Consider the following 15,898-nt stretch of genomic DNA (forward strand, 5'->3'; position numbering starts at 1 on the left):
AAGGGGTTATTCTGTTCGATGTCCTTCCCCATGGTCAAACGATCAACTCTGAAGTGTATTGTGCTACTCTTCAGAAATTGAAGAAACGACTTCAGCGTGTTCGTAGGCACAAAAACCTGAACGAACTTCTCCTGCTTCATGACAACGGAAGACCTCACACAAGTCTTCGCACCCGAGAGGAGCTCACAAAACTTCAGTGGACTGTTCTTCGTCATGCACCCTACAGCCCCGATCTCGCACCGTCGGATTTCCATACGTTTGGCTCAATGAAGGACGCAATCCGTGGGACGCACTACGCGGATGATGAAGAAGTTATCGATGCAGTACTACGTTGGCTCCGACATCGACCAGTGGAATGGTACCGTGCAGGCATACAGGCCCTCATTTCAAGGTGGCGTAAGGCCGTAGCATTGAATGGAGATTACGTTGAAAAATAGTGTTGTGTAGCTAAACGATTGGGGAATAACCTGGTGTATTTCAATGCTGAATAAAACAACCCCTGTTTCAGAAAAAAAATGTGTTGCATTACTTATTGAACTGCCCTCGTATATCGAAAGCAGGCAGACGGTCATAATGTCCTGGCTGATTAGTGTATAGTAAAATATATTTGATTTACGTATGTGCACAAACCCACGGGTAAAAAGCTCATCCTAAACTCTTGGAACGATTTTAGCCCAAATTAATACACAATATTAATTACGATCTGGAAAGAAATGCCGTGGGATTAAGAACCGCGAGTTCCTGTTTGTATGGGGCTGATAATGTAGCGAGAAATGTTGGGAGGAGGAGATGGAAAGAGAGGAGGAAGAGGGAGATGGGCAGGGAGTAGGCGGGGGGGGGGGGATGGGGGAAGAGGTGTACGGACAGAAGGGGATGGGGAAATGGTCAGACAGTGGGGGAAGGAGCAGAGGGCAAAGAAAGGAAGTAGGGGACGATAGACAGAGACATGTGGGAGGTAGAGACAGGCGGAGAGTGTGGGGAGGAGGGATGAATGGGATGAGCTTTATCAATTTATTCATTAATTATTATTGTGGAGTTCCTGTCGTCTATAACATATGATCGACTGTTCATTATTTTTCTTTTTTGGGAAGTGTCTCCTGACGTACACGTGCAGATTTCACAGCGGTTGTGACACTGAGTGGGAAGCTCATTAAAAACCAAACCCCCTTCTCTGTCTGCTCAGACTGGCGGTGGGTCGGCTGGCACAACGCGACACACCAGGGCCAGCCCGTTGATGTGGACCTGGAGCTGGACGGGCCGCGGGAACTGACCGCCATCCAGATACACGCCCTGCACAAGCCCGAGCACGGCATCCAGGTAAGGACGTTCAGCTCTGAAACGCTACATGCAAGCAACATTGTAAGCAGTTTCCTTGTGTAAGAGAAATACTATTCGTACTATAAAACTGCTATGAACGTATTTAATTACTTAAATTTGAACTATACTATTAAATAAAACTGAAGATAAGGAAGTTGAATAAAGAGAAAGGCAAATACGTAGCAAGATTACATGTTCTAAGCATCTTCGAAACAGATTTAAAAAGTCAAATTGAACGGTCTTCACCTACATACATAATCCGCAATCCACCGTGTGGTGCATGGCAGAGGATATCTTGTAGCACAGCTTGTCATTTCCTTTTCTATTCCATCCACCACTGCACCGAGGAACGTACGACTATTTATATGCCTCTGTACCAGCTCCAATTGCTCTTATCTTGTCTCCATGGTATTTACGCAAAATTTACGTTGGCAGCTGTCGAATCGTTCTTTAGTAAGCTGAAAATGGCAGTTCTCTAAATTTTCTCAATTGTATTTCCAGACAAGAACTTCGTCTTCCGTGCAGATACTCGCATTTGTGTCCACGAAGCATCTCGGTAATAATCTCGCGTTGATGGAACCTGCTAATAACAACGTAGGAGCACACACCTGAAGTGATTCTATGTCTCCTATTGATCCGAGCAGTATTCCAGAATGGCCGCACTGGTGCTCTATACATGGTCTTCTTTATAGATGAGCTACAGTTTCCTAAAACTCTCTCAATAAACCAAAGTGGACCATTCGCCTTGCCCCATACAATCATTATATGCTTTTTCCACTTGCTATCGACTTCCTACGTTCGCCTAAATACACTCCTGGAAATGGAAAAAAGAACACATTGACAACGGTGTGTCAGACCCACCATACTTGCTCCGGACACTGCGAGAGGGCTGTACAAGCAATGATCACACGCACGGCACAGCGGACACACCAGGAACCGCGGTGTTGGCCGTCGAATGGCGCTAGCTGCGCAGCATTTGTGCACCGCCGCCGTCAGTGTCAGCCAGTTTGCCGTGGCATACTGAGCTCCATCGCAGTCTTTAACACTCGTAGCATGCCGCGACAGCGTAGACGTGAACCGTATGTGCAGTTGACGGACTTTGAGCGAGGGCGTATAGTGGGCATGCGGCAGGCCGGGTGGACGTACCGCCGAATTGCTCAACACGTGGGGCGTGAGGTCTCCACAGTACATCGATGTTGTCGCCAGTGGTCGGCGGAAGGTGCACGTGCCCGTCGACCTGGGACCGGACCGCAGCGACGCACGGATGCACGCCAAGACCGTAGGATCCTACGCAGTGCCGTAGGGGACCGCACCGCCACTTCCCAGCAAATTAGGGACACTGTTGCTCCTGGGGTATCGGCGAGGACCATTCGCAACCGTCTCCATGAAGCTGGGCTACGGTCCCGCACACCGTTAGGCCGTCTTCCGCTCACGCCCCAACATCGTGCAGCCCGCCTCCAGTGGTATCGCGACAGGCGTGAATGGAGGGACGAATGGAGACATGTCGTCTTCAGCGATGAGAGTCGCTTCTGCCTTGGTGCCAATGATGGTCGTATGCGTGTTTGGCGCCGTGCAGGTGAGCGCCACAATCAGGACTGCATACGACCGAGGCACACAGTGCCAACACCCGGCATCATGGTGTGGGGAGCGATCTCCTACACTGGCCGTACACCACTGGTGATCGTCGAGGGGACACTGAATAGTGCACCGTACATCAAAACCGTCATCGAACCCATCGTTCTACCATTCCTAGACCGGCAAGGGAACTTGCTGTTCCAACAGGACAATGCACGTCCGCATGTATCCCGTGCCACCCAACGTGCTCTAGAAGGTGTAAGTCAACTACCCTGGCCAGCAAGATCTCCGGATCTGTCCCCCATTGAGCATGTTTGGGACTGGATGAAGCGTCGTCTCACGCGGTCTGCACGTCCAGCACGAACGCTGGTCCAACTGAGGCGCCAGGTGGAAATGGCATGGCAAGCCGTTCCACAGGACTACATCCAGCATCTCTACGATCGTCTCCAGGGGAGAATAGCAGCCTGCATTGCTGCGAAAGGTGGATATACACTGTACTAGTGCCGACATTGTGCATGCTCTGTTGCCTGTGTCTATGTGCCTGTGGTTCTGTCAGTGTGATCATGTGATGTATCTGACCCCAGGAATGTGTCAGTAAAGTTTCCCCTTCCTGGGACAATGAATTCACGGTGTTCTTATTTCAATTTCCAGGAGTGTATATAATAGACGTAGCTGTGCCAGATTTTACATCACTAATAACTGTAGTCAAAATTTACAGGATTGTTTTTCCTACTCAACTGCATTAACTTACATCTCTACACATTTACAGCAAACTCCAACTCATCTCACCAAACAGTAAGCGTATCTGAGTCGCCGTATTCTTCTACAATTAGTATACTACTGTGTCATGAACAAATAGCTGCAGATTCCTGCTCGCCCAGTGTGTCAGATCATTTAGGTACGTACAGAAAAGGTGCGGTCATACAGACCTCCCTAGAGAGCTCCTGACGATGTCTGTCTCGCTAATGAACACTTGGAGTAAAATATAAAGAACCCATCTAGCCACCGACGTATCTGGGAACCCATTCTGTATGCAAGGGTTTTCTTTAGCAGTCCTCCTTGCTTCGACCGTCATGTGTTATTTTGCTTCCAAGCTGGCAGAAAACCTTACTTTGTGGTACCCAATTTGATGTTCCTCTTCTAATTTCTACAACTTTTCATCACTTTGATATTGCTTCTGTTTACTATCAATCCAACCTCTGCTCATATTAGTCTGTTCATTCCATTCAAATGATCCTGTAATTACTCTCCACTTTCAGTGAGGACAGCTATGTCATCAGCGAATCTTATCATGAACATCTTTTAATCCCAATCGTCAACCTTTCTGTTAGTTTCCTGATTGCCTTTTCAAGGTATAGATTGAACAACAGAAGCGAAAGACTACGTACCTGTGCTGCACCGTCCTTGATTTGAGCACTTGGTTGTTGGTCTTGTATTCCTCATAGTAAGTGTACACCCTCCCTGATTTAGGAATTTGGATTTTGGTGTTTTATTCCTTATGGTAAGTGTACACCTGCTTTGATATGTGCACTTGGTTGTTGGTCTTGTATTCCTTGCTGTAAGCGTACATCCTCCTTGATCCAAGGATTTGGTTGTTGGTCTTGTATTCCTCATAGTAAGTGTACACCCTCCTTCATTTGAGCACTTGGTTGCTGGTTTTGTATTCCTTGTAGTAAACATACACCCTCCTTGATTTGGACACATCGTTGTTGGTCTTATATTCCTTGCTGTAAGCGTACACCCTCCTTGATATGAGCACTTGGTTGTTGGTCTTGTATTCCTCATAGTAAGTGTACACCCTCCTTCATTTGAGCACTTGGTTGTTGGTTTTGTATTCCTTGCTGTAAGCAAACACCCTCCTCGATTTGGGCACATCGTTGTTGGTCTTGTATTCCTCGCTGTAAGCGTACACCCTCCTTGATATGAGCACTTGGTTGTTGGTCTTGCATTCCTTGCAGTAAGCGTACTCCCTCCTTGATTTGACCATTTGGTTGTCGGTCTCGCATCCCATGTAAGCGGCGACCAGCCAGGTGAGTCGTTGGTCAGGCTGGAAGCCGCGGTACTCTGTGCCCGCGAGTCGTGACGCTCGGCCCGCCGCTCGGCTGCGCAGGTGTTCTGCGAGGTGTCGGTGCAGCTGAGCCTGGACGGGCGCCACTTCCAGCCGGCGCTGCGGCGGCCCACGCCGGCGCCCGCCGAGGCCACCGTCAACGTGAGCGTGCCGCTCCAGCAGCGCGTCGCGCGCTTCGTCCGCCTCCAGCTGCACTTCGCCGACGCCTGGCTGCTCGTCAGCGAGCTCGCTCTGGACTCGAGTGAGTTGTACAGCGGCGCCACACCGGCGCTCTTCCCATAGGTTAATCTTGTAGATAACGGTAACTGTTGTACGGAAGATTGTATGGTAGAGGATACTGGTGTAAAGGTAGGGTTCCACAAACATACACTGGTGTCCAAAATTAAAGCATTCCCAGTACCCGCACAGCAGGGCCGAATCAATCATTCACACAGTTGCACCTGCGACATTCCAGGTGCGTATCCTGGCAGGGTCGCCAGGTGAAACTTTTTAATATGTATTTACTTGGACTGGAATAACGAAGCATGTGAAATTTAATTCTGAAATTGCTGACTGAAATTGATGTACTGTCCCTTCACTTGATTTTTTCGTTTCATTTCTGACCTACAGAATTATTTCTGACAAATAAAACTCAAACATATTCATTTATTATCCATAATATACAAGGAAACGCGATCTCACTATTACCTAACACAAAAGAATTGCCCTGAATAAGAAGAAATCCTAACAATAACCCTTACAATTTGTAAGTCATTTACCTCAGAGAAAATCATTACACGAAAAACAGAGATATAGCAAGCACCAATACAGACAGCTAAATAAAAGATTCTAACTACTGTTGGCTCTAACTACTAACAGGCATGTGGTTAGCAATAGAAAGACTTTTTTGCACAGCAAACAATCTATTTAGCAAAATACTTTAATAATGTTACATCCAGTTCAAAAAAATATATAATCTTCCGTGACATCCAGTTTCAAACATTATATAATCGTCTACAAGATTGCATCTCCATGACGGACACACATCCAGATCATCTGCTTGCGGTAACAAAATGGCTCTGAGCACTATGGGCCTCAACTGCTGAGGTCATTAGTACCCTAGAACTTAGAACTAGTTAAACCTAACTAACCTAAGAACATCACAAACATCCATGCCCGAGGCAGGATTCGAACCTGCGACCGTAGCGGTCTTGCGGTTCCAGACTGCAGCGCCTTTAACCGCACGGCCACTTCGGCCGGCTTGCGGTAACACTTCAGACCTCTAGCCTCCATCACTGCTAACTATTAACATCCAACCTCCATCACAGCTGGCTATTAACCTCTAACTGCGACTCCGACCAGCCACACAGTCTCCCCTACAGAGGGCGCACAGCGCTGTCAGTGGCATCAATACAGAGCACTGCGTAGCGCTGCCAACATACACTCCTCGACATTGAAATAAGAACACCGTGAATTCATTATCCCAGGAAGGGGAAACTTTATTGACACATTCCTGGGGTCAGATACATCACATGATCACACTGACAGAACCACAGGCACATAGACACAGGCAACAGAGCATGCACAATGTCGGCACTAGTACAGTGTATATCCACCTTTCGCAGCAATGCAGGCTGCTATTCTCCCCTGGAGACGATCGTAGAGATGCTGGATGTAGTCCTGTGGAACGGCTTGCCATGCCATTTCCACCTGGCGCCTCAGTTGGACCAGCGTTCGTGCTGGACGTGCAGACCACGTGAGACGACGCTTCATCCAGTCCCAAACATGCTCAATGGGGGACAGATCCGGAGATCTTGCTGGCCAGGGTAGTTGACTTACACCTTCTAGAGCACGTTGGGTGGCACGGGATACATGCGGACGTGCATTGTCCTGTTGGAACAGCAAGTTCCCTTGCCGGTCTAGGAATTGTAGAACGATCGGTTTTGATGTACCGTGCACTATTCAGTGTCCCCTCGACGATCACCAGTGGTGTACGGCCAGTGTAGGAGATCGCTCCCCACACCATGATGCCGGGTGTTGGCCCTGTGTGCCTCGGTCGTATGCAGTCCTGATTGTAGCGCTCACCTGCACGGCGCCAAACACGCATACGACCATCATTGGCACCAAGGCAGAAGCGAGTCTCATCGCTGAAGACGACACGTCTCCATTCGTCCCTCCATTCACGCCTGTCGCGACACCACTGGAGGCGGGCTGCACGATGTTGGTGCGTGAGCGGAAGACGGCCTAACGGTGTGCGGGACCGTAGCGCAGCTTCATGGAGACGGTTGCGAATGGTCCTCGCCGATACCCCAGGAGCAACAGTGTCCCTAATTTGCTGGGAAGTGGCGGTGCGGTCTCCTACGGCACTGCGTAGGATCCTACGGTCTTGGCGTTCATCCGTGCGTCGCTGCGGTCCGGTCCCAGGTCGACGGGCACGTGCACCTTCCGCCGACCACTGGCGACAACATCGATGTACTGTGGAGACCTCACGCCCCACGTGTTGAGCAATTCGGCGGTACGTCCACCCGGCCTCCCGCATGCCCACTATACGCCCTCGCTCGAAGTCCGTCAACTGCACATACGGTTCACGTCCACGCTGTCGCGTCATGGTACCAGTGTTATAGACTGCGATGGAGCTCCGTATGCCACGGCAAACTGTCTGACACTGACAGCGGCGGTGCACAAATGCTGCGCAGCTAGCGCCATTCGACGGCCAACTCCGCGGTTCCTGGTGTGTCCGCTGTGCCGTGCGTGTGATCATTGCTTGTACAGCCCTCTCGCAGTGTCCGGAGCAAGTATGGTGGGTATGACACACCGGTGTCAATGTGTTCTTTTTTCCATTTCCAGGAGTGTATAAACACATTAACAGGCTTCTTGCATACTGACAACAAATTCGATACCATTTGACCTCATTTGTCGGTGTATTGGATTCAGTACTATTGCACAGACATTATACGCAACTATTCCGACCGATATCATTAGTTTTCGTGCAGATACCCATGCCTGTATGCCGATTTCCACTACTGCACTTTGCAAAGGACTTCTGTTACTGCTTTTAACCTAATGTGTTTCATGTAATTTCTATGCGGCACCCTAAGCCGCCACCAATAAATGAAGGAGATAGTTATGTAGTTATTACAAATACCTTAAAACTGTGTCCTGGACTGGAAATTCAACCTGGGACCTTTTAGTCGTGTTTGGATAGCTCAGTCATTACAAGACTTGCCGCAAAATACGAAGATCGAAGATTCCAGTCCCCTTCCGGCACACACTTTTAATCTGCCAGGAAATTTCAGATCAACGCATACTCCGCTGAAGAGCGAAAACTCATTCTGGGAAACAGTTCCCTTGCCAGTGGCTAAGGCTTGTACCAGCAATCTCGTTTCGTGCATGAGTGCTAGTCCTGCAAGGTATGCAAGAGGACTTCTGTGAAGTGTGGAAGGCAGGAGATTAAGGTCTGTGACGGCGGATCGGGGGTGGTGCTTGGATGGATCGGTCGGCAGAGCATTTTTCCTCTAAAGGCAGAGGACCCAGGTTCGAGTCCAGCTCCACTAGTTTTAATCCCCCAGTAAGTTCCACCTTCTATGAAATTTACTATCAAAATATTTACGCACGAATACAGCTGAAAAATTTTAACTAGTTTCATGAAAATTTCACAACAGAATGTCATTCTTAACATTTAATTTTTCCTCCTCTTTCATTCCCTGCTGAAGAGTGGTTGGGGTCTTGTGGAACAAAGAATTACACGATTATTTTTAATACTTTTCATTCGCAACCTTCAGAAAGTAGAGGTTGACTCTTGGCATAGTGACGCACCAAAGAATCACCAAGTACCTGAAGTACCAGGAGGCTTAGTAGTCCTCATGGGTGGGCCTCCAATGGGAAATTTTTGTGAAGCGATTTCCACTTGTGGCATATGCGTCACAGCCAAGAAAACCGCCCGATAACGTTGGTCAGGATCGGAGGATGAGAAGTATTTTTATTTAAAATCTGGGATAATATTTTCCACAAATAAAATATGGAGCTTCATCTGTGTGAATGTGAATTTGTTCAGGGTTAAAACAGAGCAAGTGAAGGATAGAGCTGTCCTAAATATTTTAAGCAATGCGTAAAGAAAACCGAATCCTTTTCTTTACCTCCTATTTTGTAAATATTACAGACGTAGAATTAGACGACAGTGAAAGCCTGTCACCGAAAGAGAGCCTCTTGCCTCCTCGAAATTAAGTTTATCCTACAGTATTCGAATTCGAGCTGGAGATGCCAATTTTTTGTTATGCCAGCTATCGAATTCGACATCATCCTGTAAGGAACAATGAAATCTACTGGCTGAATTTGCCCATTTCGTTTCTATATTGCAGAGGTCGTATACAGTGTAAATATGGCAACTTAAAATAACAGTCCATGTAGTAGCTAAGATTCAGTTCCTATTTACACAACAGGTAATAGTGCAAATATCCTACCATGTCGCATTTCAAGCGAAATTTTGGTTTAGACTACGTATGAGTCTTAGGAAAGGCCAGAGATTAATACCGGTTTGGAGAGCTTCACCGCACACGCTCGTCGCAGCTGGACGATAAAAACGACACTTCCAGACAGCTTGCCTCGCTCCTGCCCTCCGTCTGAGTCGACTTACTTCATCCTCATCTTTCACTCGTTGTTGAAGAGTAGGCGGGCTCTTGTGGAACAAAGAATTACTCGATTATTTTTAATACTTTTCATTTACAACTTTACGGTATTTTAAAGGGTAGAAATACAACTTTAACAGCAAGACCCTTATAATAACGGCTATTCCTTGTATTTCCATTTGTGGGGTACAGATATGAGACCTAGGCCTTAAATATAGGCTCCATTCAACTTTCTGTGTTGGACGAAACTCCTTTGTTCTATGGACTACAAAGAGAGCTAATTGGTCAGAATTACAACAAATAGAACCACATTGCTCCTTACAAGGTCTGATACTGAAAGAGAAACTGATCTACTTGGATGTATTATGATAAGAAATGATTCTCTGGTAAAGATGTTAATGCTGGGTAAGAACAAAAGGACAAGGAGAAGAAGGCGGTAAAGAATGATATGGATCGATTGCGTCACAGAAGTAATGGATTCCAACTCAAGAAGTCTGCGGGAGAGAGTGCAGGACAGAAGTAAGCCAGGTGCTTTAGTTCATGGGATCACGGGAGGTTGGAATCGACTAAACAAACCAGAGAGAGGGAGGTAGGCCATCTCTTTACGTAAAAGAACCGGCCTAAGTGTTTTAATTACACGCAGTTTCGGTTATCTGAGGATCTAGCACCCCATAGGCAGCCGTACTTTGTGGAGATTAGAGTTCAAAATTATGATCCCACTTCTAAGATGAGAGGCGAATCACAAGGTGCTAACTTCTTGGACAAGTGTCACTAAAAAGTACTTTTTCTTCGTCTTTTCTCTTTCAGTGCCTGTACCTCGCAACGTTTCGCAGCTCTACCTGGAACAGATGTTTTATCAACAGGACAGCGCTCTAGAAGAGATAAACAGCCTAGATTCTGAAATACCGACGGAGAAGCCAGCTCAGAAGCGCAAGGAGATAGCACCTGGTGAGTAACTCAACAACTTCAATGCGACCCGTTACGAAGCCAGTTTGAAAAATATTTCTGTACCATCCCTTTCTCATAAAGATAGCTTTGAGAATAGCTGTGTGTTCATCACAGCGAGTAAGTATTTATTTTCAGTATTGCAGTTTCTGCACGCTACGTATGTACCATTTGTTGTAAAATCTCTAGTAACTGAAATCCCATAACAGTTTAAATTCCCACAATATCACAGTTAATTAATACTGTAATTTATAAGAGAATAATTTGGAACGAAGTATCTGTTTCTAATGATCACTTAAATGTGTAATACCATATGAATTAAGTTATAAAAACCCCATTCATATAATTTAAGTCAAGAGGCCGCACTGATTCTAGGTAAGAAGTGAATGCCTGCAGTTTCACAGTAGTATGCATGTACAGACGTGTGAGATCCGTTAAATATTATCTGGATACTGCTGAAATGACGGTATAGCGACTAGGAATTTAATTAAAGTAGTCGGCTTTGAGTAGGCAAACAAAACTTTTATTTAAGAGCGTTAGATATCTGGATACCATAGTACGGTACTTAAAATGTGATCAAAGATCGCCAAAGATACGAAACGTACCTTTTGTGGTCTAGTGTAGCATAAATTGTGCATGGTGTACATTACTACGATCTCCTACGGTGTAAATGACAATTGGGAGATATAAGAAAGGTGTGCTGATGGTGGACCGAAAGATTTTGATTCACATAATGCAGTCAATAATATCTATCTATCTATCTATGTTGTAGTTCAGCGTAGAAAGTTCTATATCGTACATTAGCCACAGTGTATCAAATTTTTGTGTGTATTATGACTATGATGATTTCCGGCAGACTTTGTTGGCCCCCGGATTCACCACACGTCGGAGAAAATGACTTTGTGATCGATGTTTCAACGACTCTAGTGGTAGAGGCCAACTACCTGTCATAGCAGTTTCACCACGATCTGCACAAACTGGCAGTGGTGCCTGTTGTACAGGTACACGCAGAACACTGTGAAGGGTGTCTGGTAGGAAGCTGCTAACACTGCCTCCTGCAGATACACTCTGGCAACCACAGACTTACATTATTCGCGCTGCAGATATCGTTGCCCCCATGAAGCACGAACATTGCAGAGATAGGGTGATTTGAGAGCCTCAGCGATTCAGGTAGTCGTACCGAAGGCACAATCATAATGACGCGTATGGCTTCAGAGACCAGACTAATCTGTAACTAGAATGGAAAATCAGGCAGAAGCCGACCTCCGGAAGATCAGCTTGGATTTCGGGGAAATGTAGGACCCTGCGAGCCAATACTCACCCTGGGGCTTATCTTAGAAGATAGGTTAAAGAGAGGGAAATCTTAATTTGTTACATGTCTAGATTTTGACGAAGGTTCTGACAATGATTTTGGATCACACTCTTTGCAATTATGAAGGTATCAGGGATAAAATATAGGGAGGAAAAAGTTGTTTACACCTTGTACAGAAGTCAGATTACAATAAAAGAAAGCAAGCAGAAACGTAGAAAGGGCATTAAAGTTGAATGAGCGAAAATAAAAACTTTAATGTAATTCTATGAGAGACAGCAAAGAACGTAGTACAGGAGTTGGATGAAGTATAATGTTTCCAAAACAGGATAAGAGATGAAAAAGAACCAAAGTAAAATGGGGTATGGAATGTGGTCAAATTAAATTAGGCGGTGGTGAAGACATTAGATTAGGAAACGAGACGCTGATCATAGTAGACTGTTTATGCTATTTGGGCAGTAGAGCAAAGGTAGAAAAATAGCGGATATAAAATGCAGATTGACTGTAGCAAGGAATGCGTTTCGAAAAAAAAGAGATTTTTTAACATCTCTTGTAAATTTGAGTGTTACGGATCCTCGTCTCAAATTTTTTTTTTTACAGTGTTACCTTGGGCGAAGGTGATACGTGGGCGGTAAACAGTTCAGACATTGAGAGAATGAATGTGGTTCTACGGAACAATGCTGAAGGTTAGATAGGTAAATCTAGTAAGAGATGCAGTAGTACTGAGCAGATATTTTGATTAAATGCCTTCTTTTGTAATTAAGAGTAAAAGCGTAACGCTTTATTTTACAGCATCCTCTGCGTTCAAGGTTTTTTTTTGTTTTGTTTTTTGTTTCTTCTGCCATTCGTTCCGTACATACATGGTAGATTTTAGCACGGAGTGCTTCACTGACACAAAATATATACACGCTTTTGTGTTAATGAAAAATCTGTGTGCTAAACTTTAACTCATAACTGTAGAAGAAGGGAAAGGACGGCGTAAGATACAAAAAAACCTGACCACTGAAGACGCTTTAAAATGAAACGAAACACGTTTGGTTTTAATTAGACACTGTTACAGTCGCAAAACACAGTATATGTTATATGTAGTACGAATTTACTTACACTATGTGCATTGAATCGCTCCGACTGTGGAAAAAATAGGCCGAAGGACTAAGAAGAGAATAGATACTGAAAAGAATGGTTGAGAATTCAAATTTATGTCAGAAGTTGAGTAAAGAGGAATCGGTTGGCAGGAGATATTGTGAGCCACAAATGAGTCGTAAATTTGATAATGTAGGTAAGTGTGAGAGGAGGGGGGTAAAGTTAGTTAGTTAGTTAGTTAGTGACGTGTTCCATTGATCAATAGCATGGAGAAACCGTTATCATGTGGAACGTGTGAAATGCAGAAGAACTGCGCACACGAAACAAGTTTTTTTTCATTGTAGTGTTATACCCAGATACTTCTATTGTCCATCCCATTCCCTTAAATGGCACAAAATGGATATATTATATCTCCACATTTATTTACTCATATTCAAAAATTCATATATGGTATAGGAGTTGTCAAGAAGCTATGATTTCAATTTGTTTTTCGAACTATTACTGCTGTCAGTCAGATATTTTATTTCATCTGGTAATTTATGAAAAAGTTTCATAGCAGCATATTTTACCCCTTTCTGTGCCAAAGATAAGTAAAGGATAGTAGGTCATTCTTTTTTCTGGTATTGTAATCGTGAATGTCGCTGTTGATTTTAAACAGGTCCATGTTGTTAAGAAAAAATTTCATTACTGAGTAAATGTACTGTGAAGCAGTTGTAAGAATTCCTAACCTTTTAAAGAGATGCCTACAAGATGTGCGACTATGAACCCCACACGTTATTGTAACTACTTTCTTTTGCCTAAGTGTTGAGTTGCTCCAGAATATGATTCCGTATGACATCAGGGAGTCGAAGTATGCAAAGTATGTTAGCTTACTAATTTCTACATCCTCAAAATTGTCAATTATTCTGATTGCAAAAGTTGCTGAACCTAGTCGCTTTAGGAGATCCAAAATATGAATTTTCCAATTAAGATTCTCATCTATCCGTACACCCAAAAACTTAGTATGCTCTACCCTGGCTACTGACTTCTTTTGATGTGTTATGTTTACTGAAGGAATTATACTTTTTGCAGCATAAAATTGGATGTACTGTGTTTTTTCAAAGTTCAGAGCAAGACATTCATAGAAAACCAATTAGTAACTGTTCCAAAGGCCTTATTTGTATCATTTTCTACAGGACTTTCTTTTACTGGATAAATTGAGGAGGGAGAACAAAGGATGGTTACAGTATGCAGGTGAAGTGGATGGAGAGTTGTGGAGGCTTGCAACGGATAGACTAGCGTGGAAAGGGGCATCAAAGCAATCTTCGGACTGAATACCATGAGATCAGTAACAGATAACCGATAAGGCTGCAAACTCTGAGATACCGTTGAGGTTAAATTAATAGTTAGCTTACCTACAGCAAGTGCATGACTGTTTGTGTCACTCATTCTCCATCTTCGCGCAACAGTGTGTGAGAACAGTAATAAGAGTTGCACAGTTCTTCATAATTTGTTGTTCGTAGTGACACAATAGTAGGTTGTGCCGAGAGAGTCGACCTAATCATTCGAATTTCGTACTGGAGTAAAGAAGCTTGGTAACCGCGCGACCGCTGCGGTCGCAGGTTCGAATCCTGCCTCAGGCATGGATGTGTGTGATGTCCTTAGGTTAGATAGGTTTAAGTAGTTCTACGTTCTAGGGGACTGATGACCTCAGAAGTTAAGTCCCATAGTGCTCAGAGCCATTTGAACCATTTTGAAAGAAGCTTGCTTTGACGCCCCTCTCCAAGCTAGTCTATACATTGCATACCTCCTCAACTCTCCATCCACTTCACCTGCTTATTGTAACCATCCTTTTTGTCCCTCCTCAATTTTACCCCTCTCCCCTCGAACTTGTAACATTATCAAACCTACAAGTCCTTTGTGGCTCACAATATGTCCTTCCAACCGATTCTTCTTTGCTCTCTTAGACATTTTTTGACAACTGTACTATATTCTAGAATGAGATTTTCACTCTGCAGCGGAGTGTGCGCTGACATGAAACTTCCTGGCAGATTAAAACTGTGTGCCCGACCGAGACTCGAAAGGCAAAGGTCCCGAGTTCGAGTCTCGGTCGGGCACACAGTTTTAATCTGCCAGGAAGTTTCTTGTAGTATATTCTATTTTCTGACTGTACCCATGGTTGGCAGCGACAAACGCGACGGGCTCGCAGCAGGCGTACGTGGGCCTGGTGGCGGGCGGGCTGGCGTCGCTGATGCTGCTGGCGCTGGCGGGGGCCGCCGTGGTGGTGGTGCGCCGCGGCCGCCAGAAGGTGGCGCTCCTGGCGGGCAAGCCGTGCGGCGGCTTCACGGCGGCGGCGGGGGCGGCGTCCGGCGGCGGACTGCCGCGCGCGGCGGCCGGGGGCGGCGTCTCGATGCGCGGCCTGCAGCTGTCGACGCCGCCGGTGCTGGCGCGCGTGCTGGGGGTGGCCGGTCACGCCAGGGTGGCCGCCGCCCCCACCGCCCCCGCCGCCCCCAGGCGCGCCTCCCCCGCGCCGCACGCCGCCGTCTGCAGCCTGTACGGCGGCCGCGGCGACGACAGCGCCAGTGCCAGCGGAAGCAACGGCGACGACAGCGAGAACTCGAGCGTCTACCACGAGCCCTACAAGCTGCTCTCCGCACAGCACGAGTACGGCTGCCTGCTCGCGCCCTCCAAGAGCCACGACTTCGCCGGTCAGTCCCACAACGTTTACTCTAATTATTTCATTCTGGCATAGATAGCAAAGGACTTGGAACAACAGTTGAAAAGAGTGGACAGTGTCTTGAAAGAAGGATGTAAAATCAACGTCAACAAAAGCAAAATAAGGATAATGAAATAAAGTCGAATTATATCACGCGCTGCTGGGGGAATTAGAGTAGAAAACGAAACAATAGAAGTGATAGATGAGTTTTGCTATTTAGGCAGCAAAATATGTAGTGTTGAGCGAAACAGAGAGGAAAAATGAGTGTAGACTGGCAATGGCATGTAATGTCGAATACAGAC

At 45.8% G+C, this 15,898-nt stretch overlaps 1 protein-coding gene across 1 annotated transcript in view; it reads left to right on the forward strand.

The window, feature by feature from the left end:
• The window catches only part of LOC126156194 (discoidin domain-containing receptor tyrosine kinase B-like), a gene marked incomplete at its 3' end in the record, with an annotated part of 65,778 nt that extends 50,548 nt beyond the window's left edge, over positions 1 to 15,230 (forward strand). Inside the window, exons 7-10 of the mRNA XM_049916286.1 lie at positions 1,184 to 1,317; positions 5,003 to 5,201; positions 10,372 to 10,512; positions 15,067 to 15,230. Of these exons, the coding sequence (XP_049772243.1) occupies positions 1,184 to 1,317; positions 5,003 to 5,201; positions 10,372 to 10,512; positions 15,067 to 15,230 (638 nt within the window). The remainder of the gene's footprint in view (positions 1 to 1,183; positions 1,318 to 5,002; positions 5,202 to 10,371; positions 10,513 to 15,066) is intronic.
• Positions 15,231 to 15,898: the final 668 nt, after the last annotated feature.

The sequence above is a fragment of the Schistocerca cancellata genome, unplaced genomic scaffold (assembly GCF_023864275.1).
Source record: "Schistocerca cancellata isolate TAMUIC-IGC-003103 unplaced genomic scaffold, iqSchCanc2.1 HiC_scaffold_1104, whole genome shotgun sequence".
Taxonomy (NCBI): domain Eukaryota; kingdom Metazoa; phylum Arthropoda; class Insecta; order Orthoptera; family Acrididae; genus Schistocerca; species Schistocerca cancellata.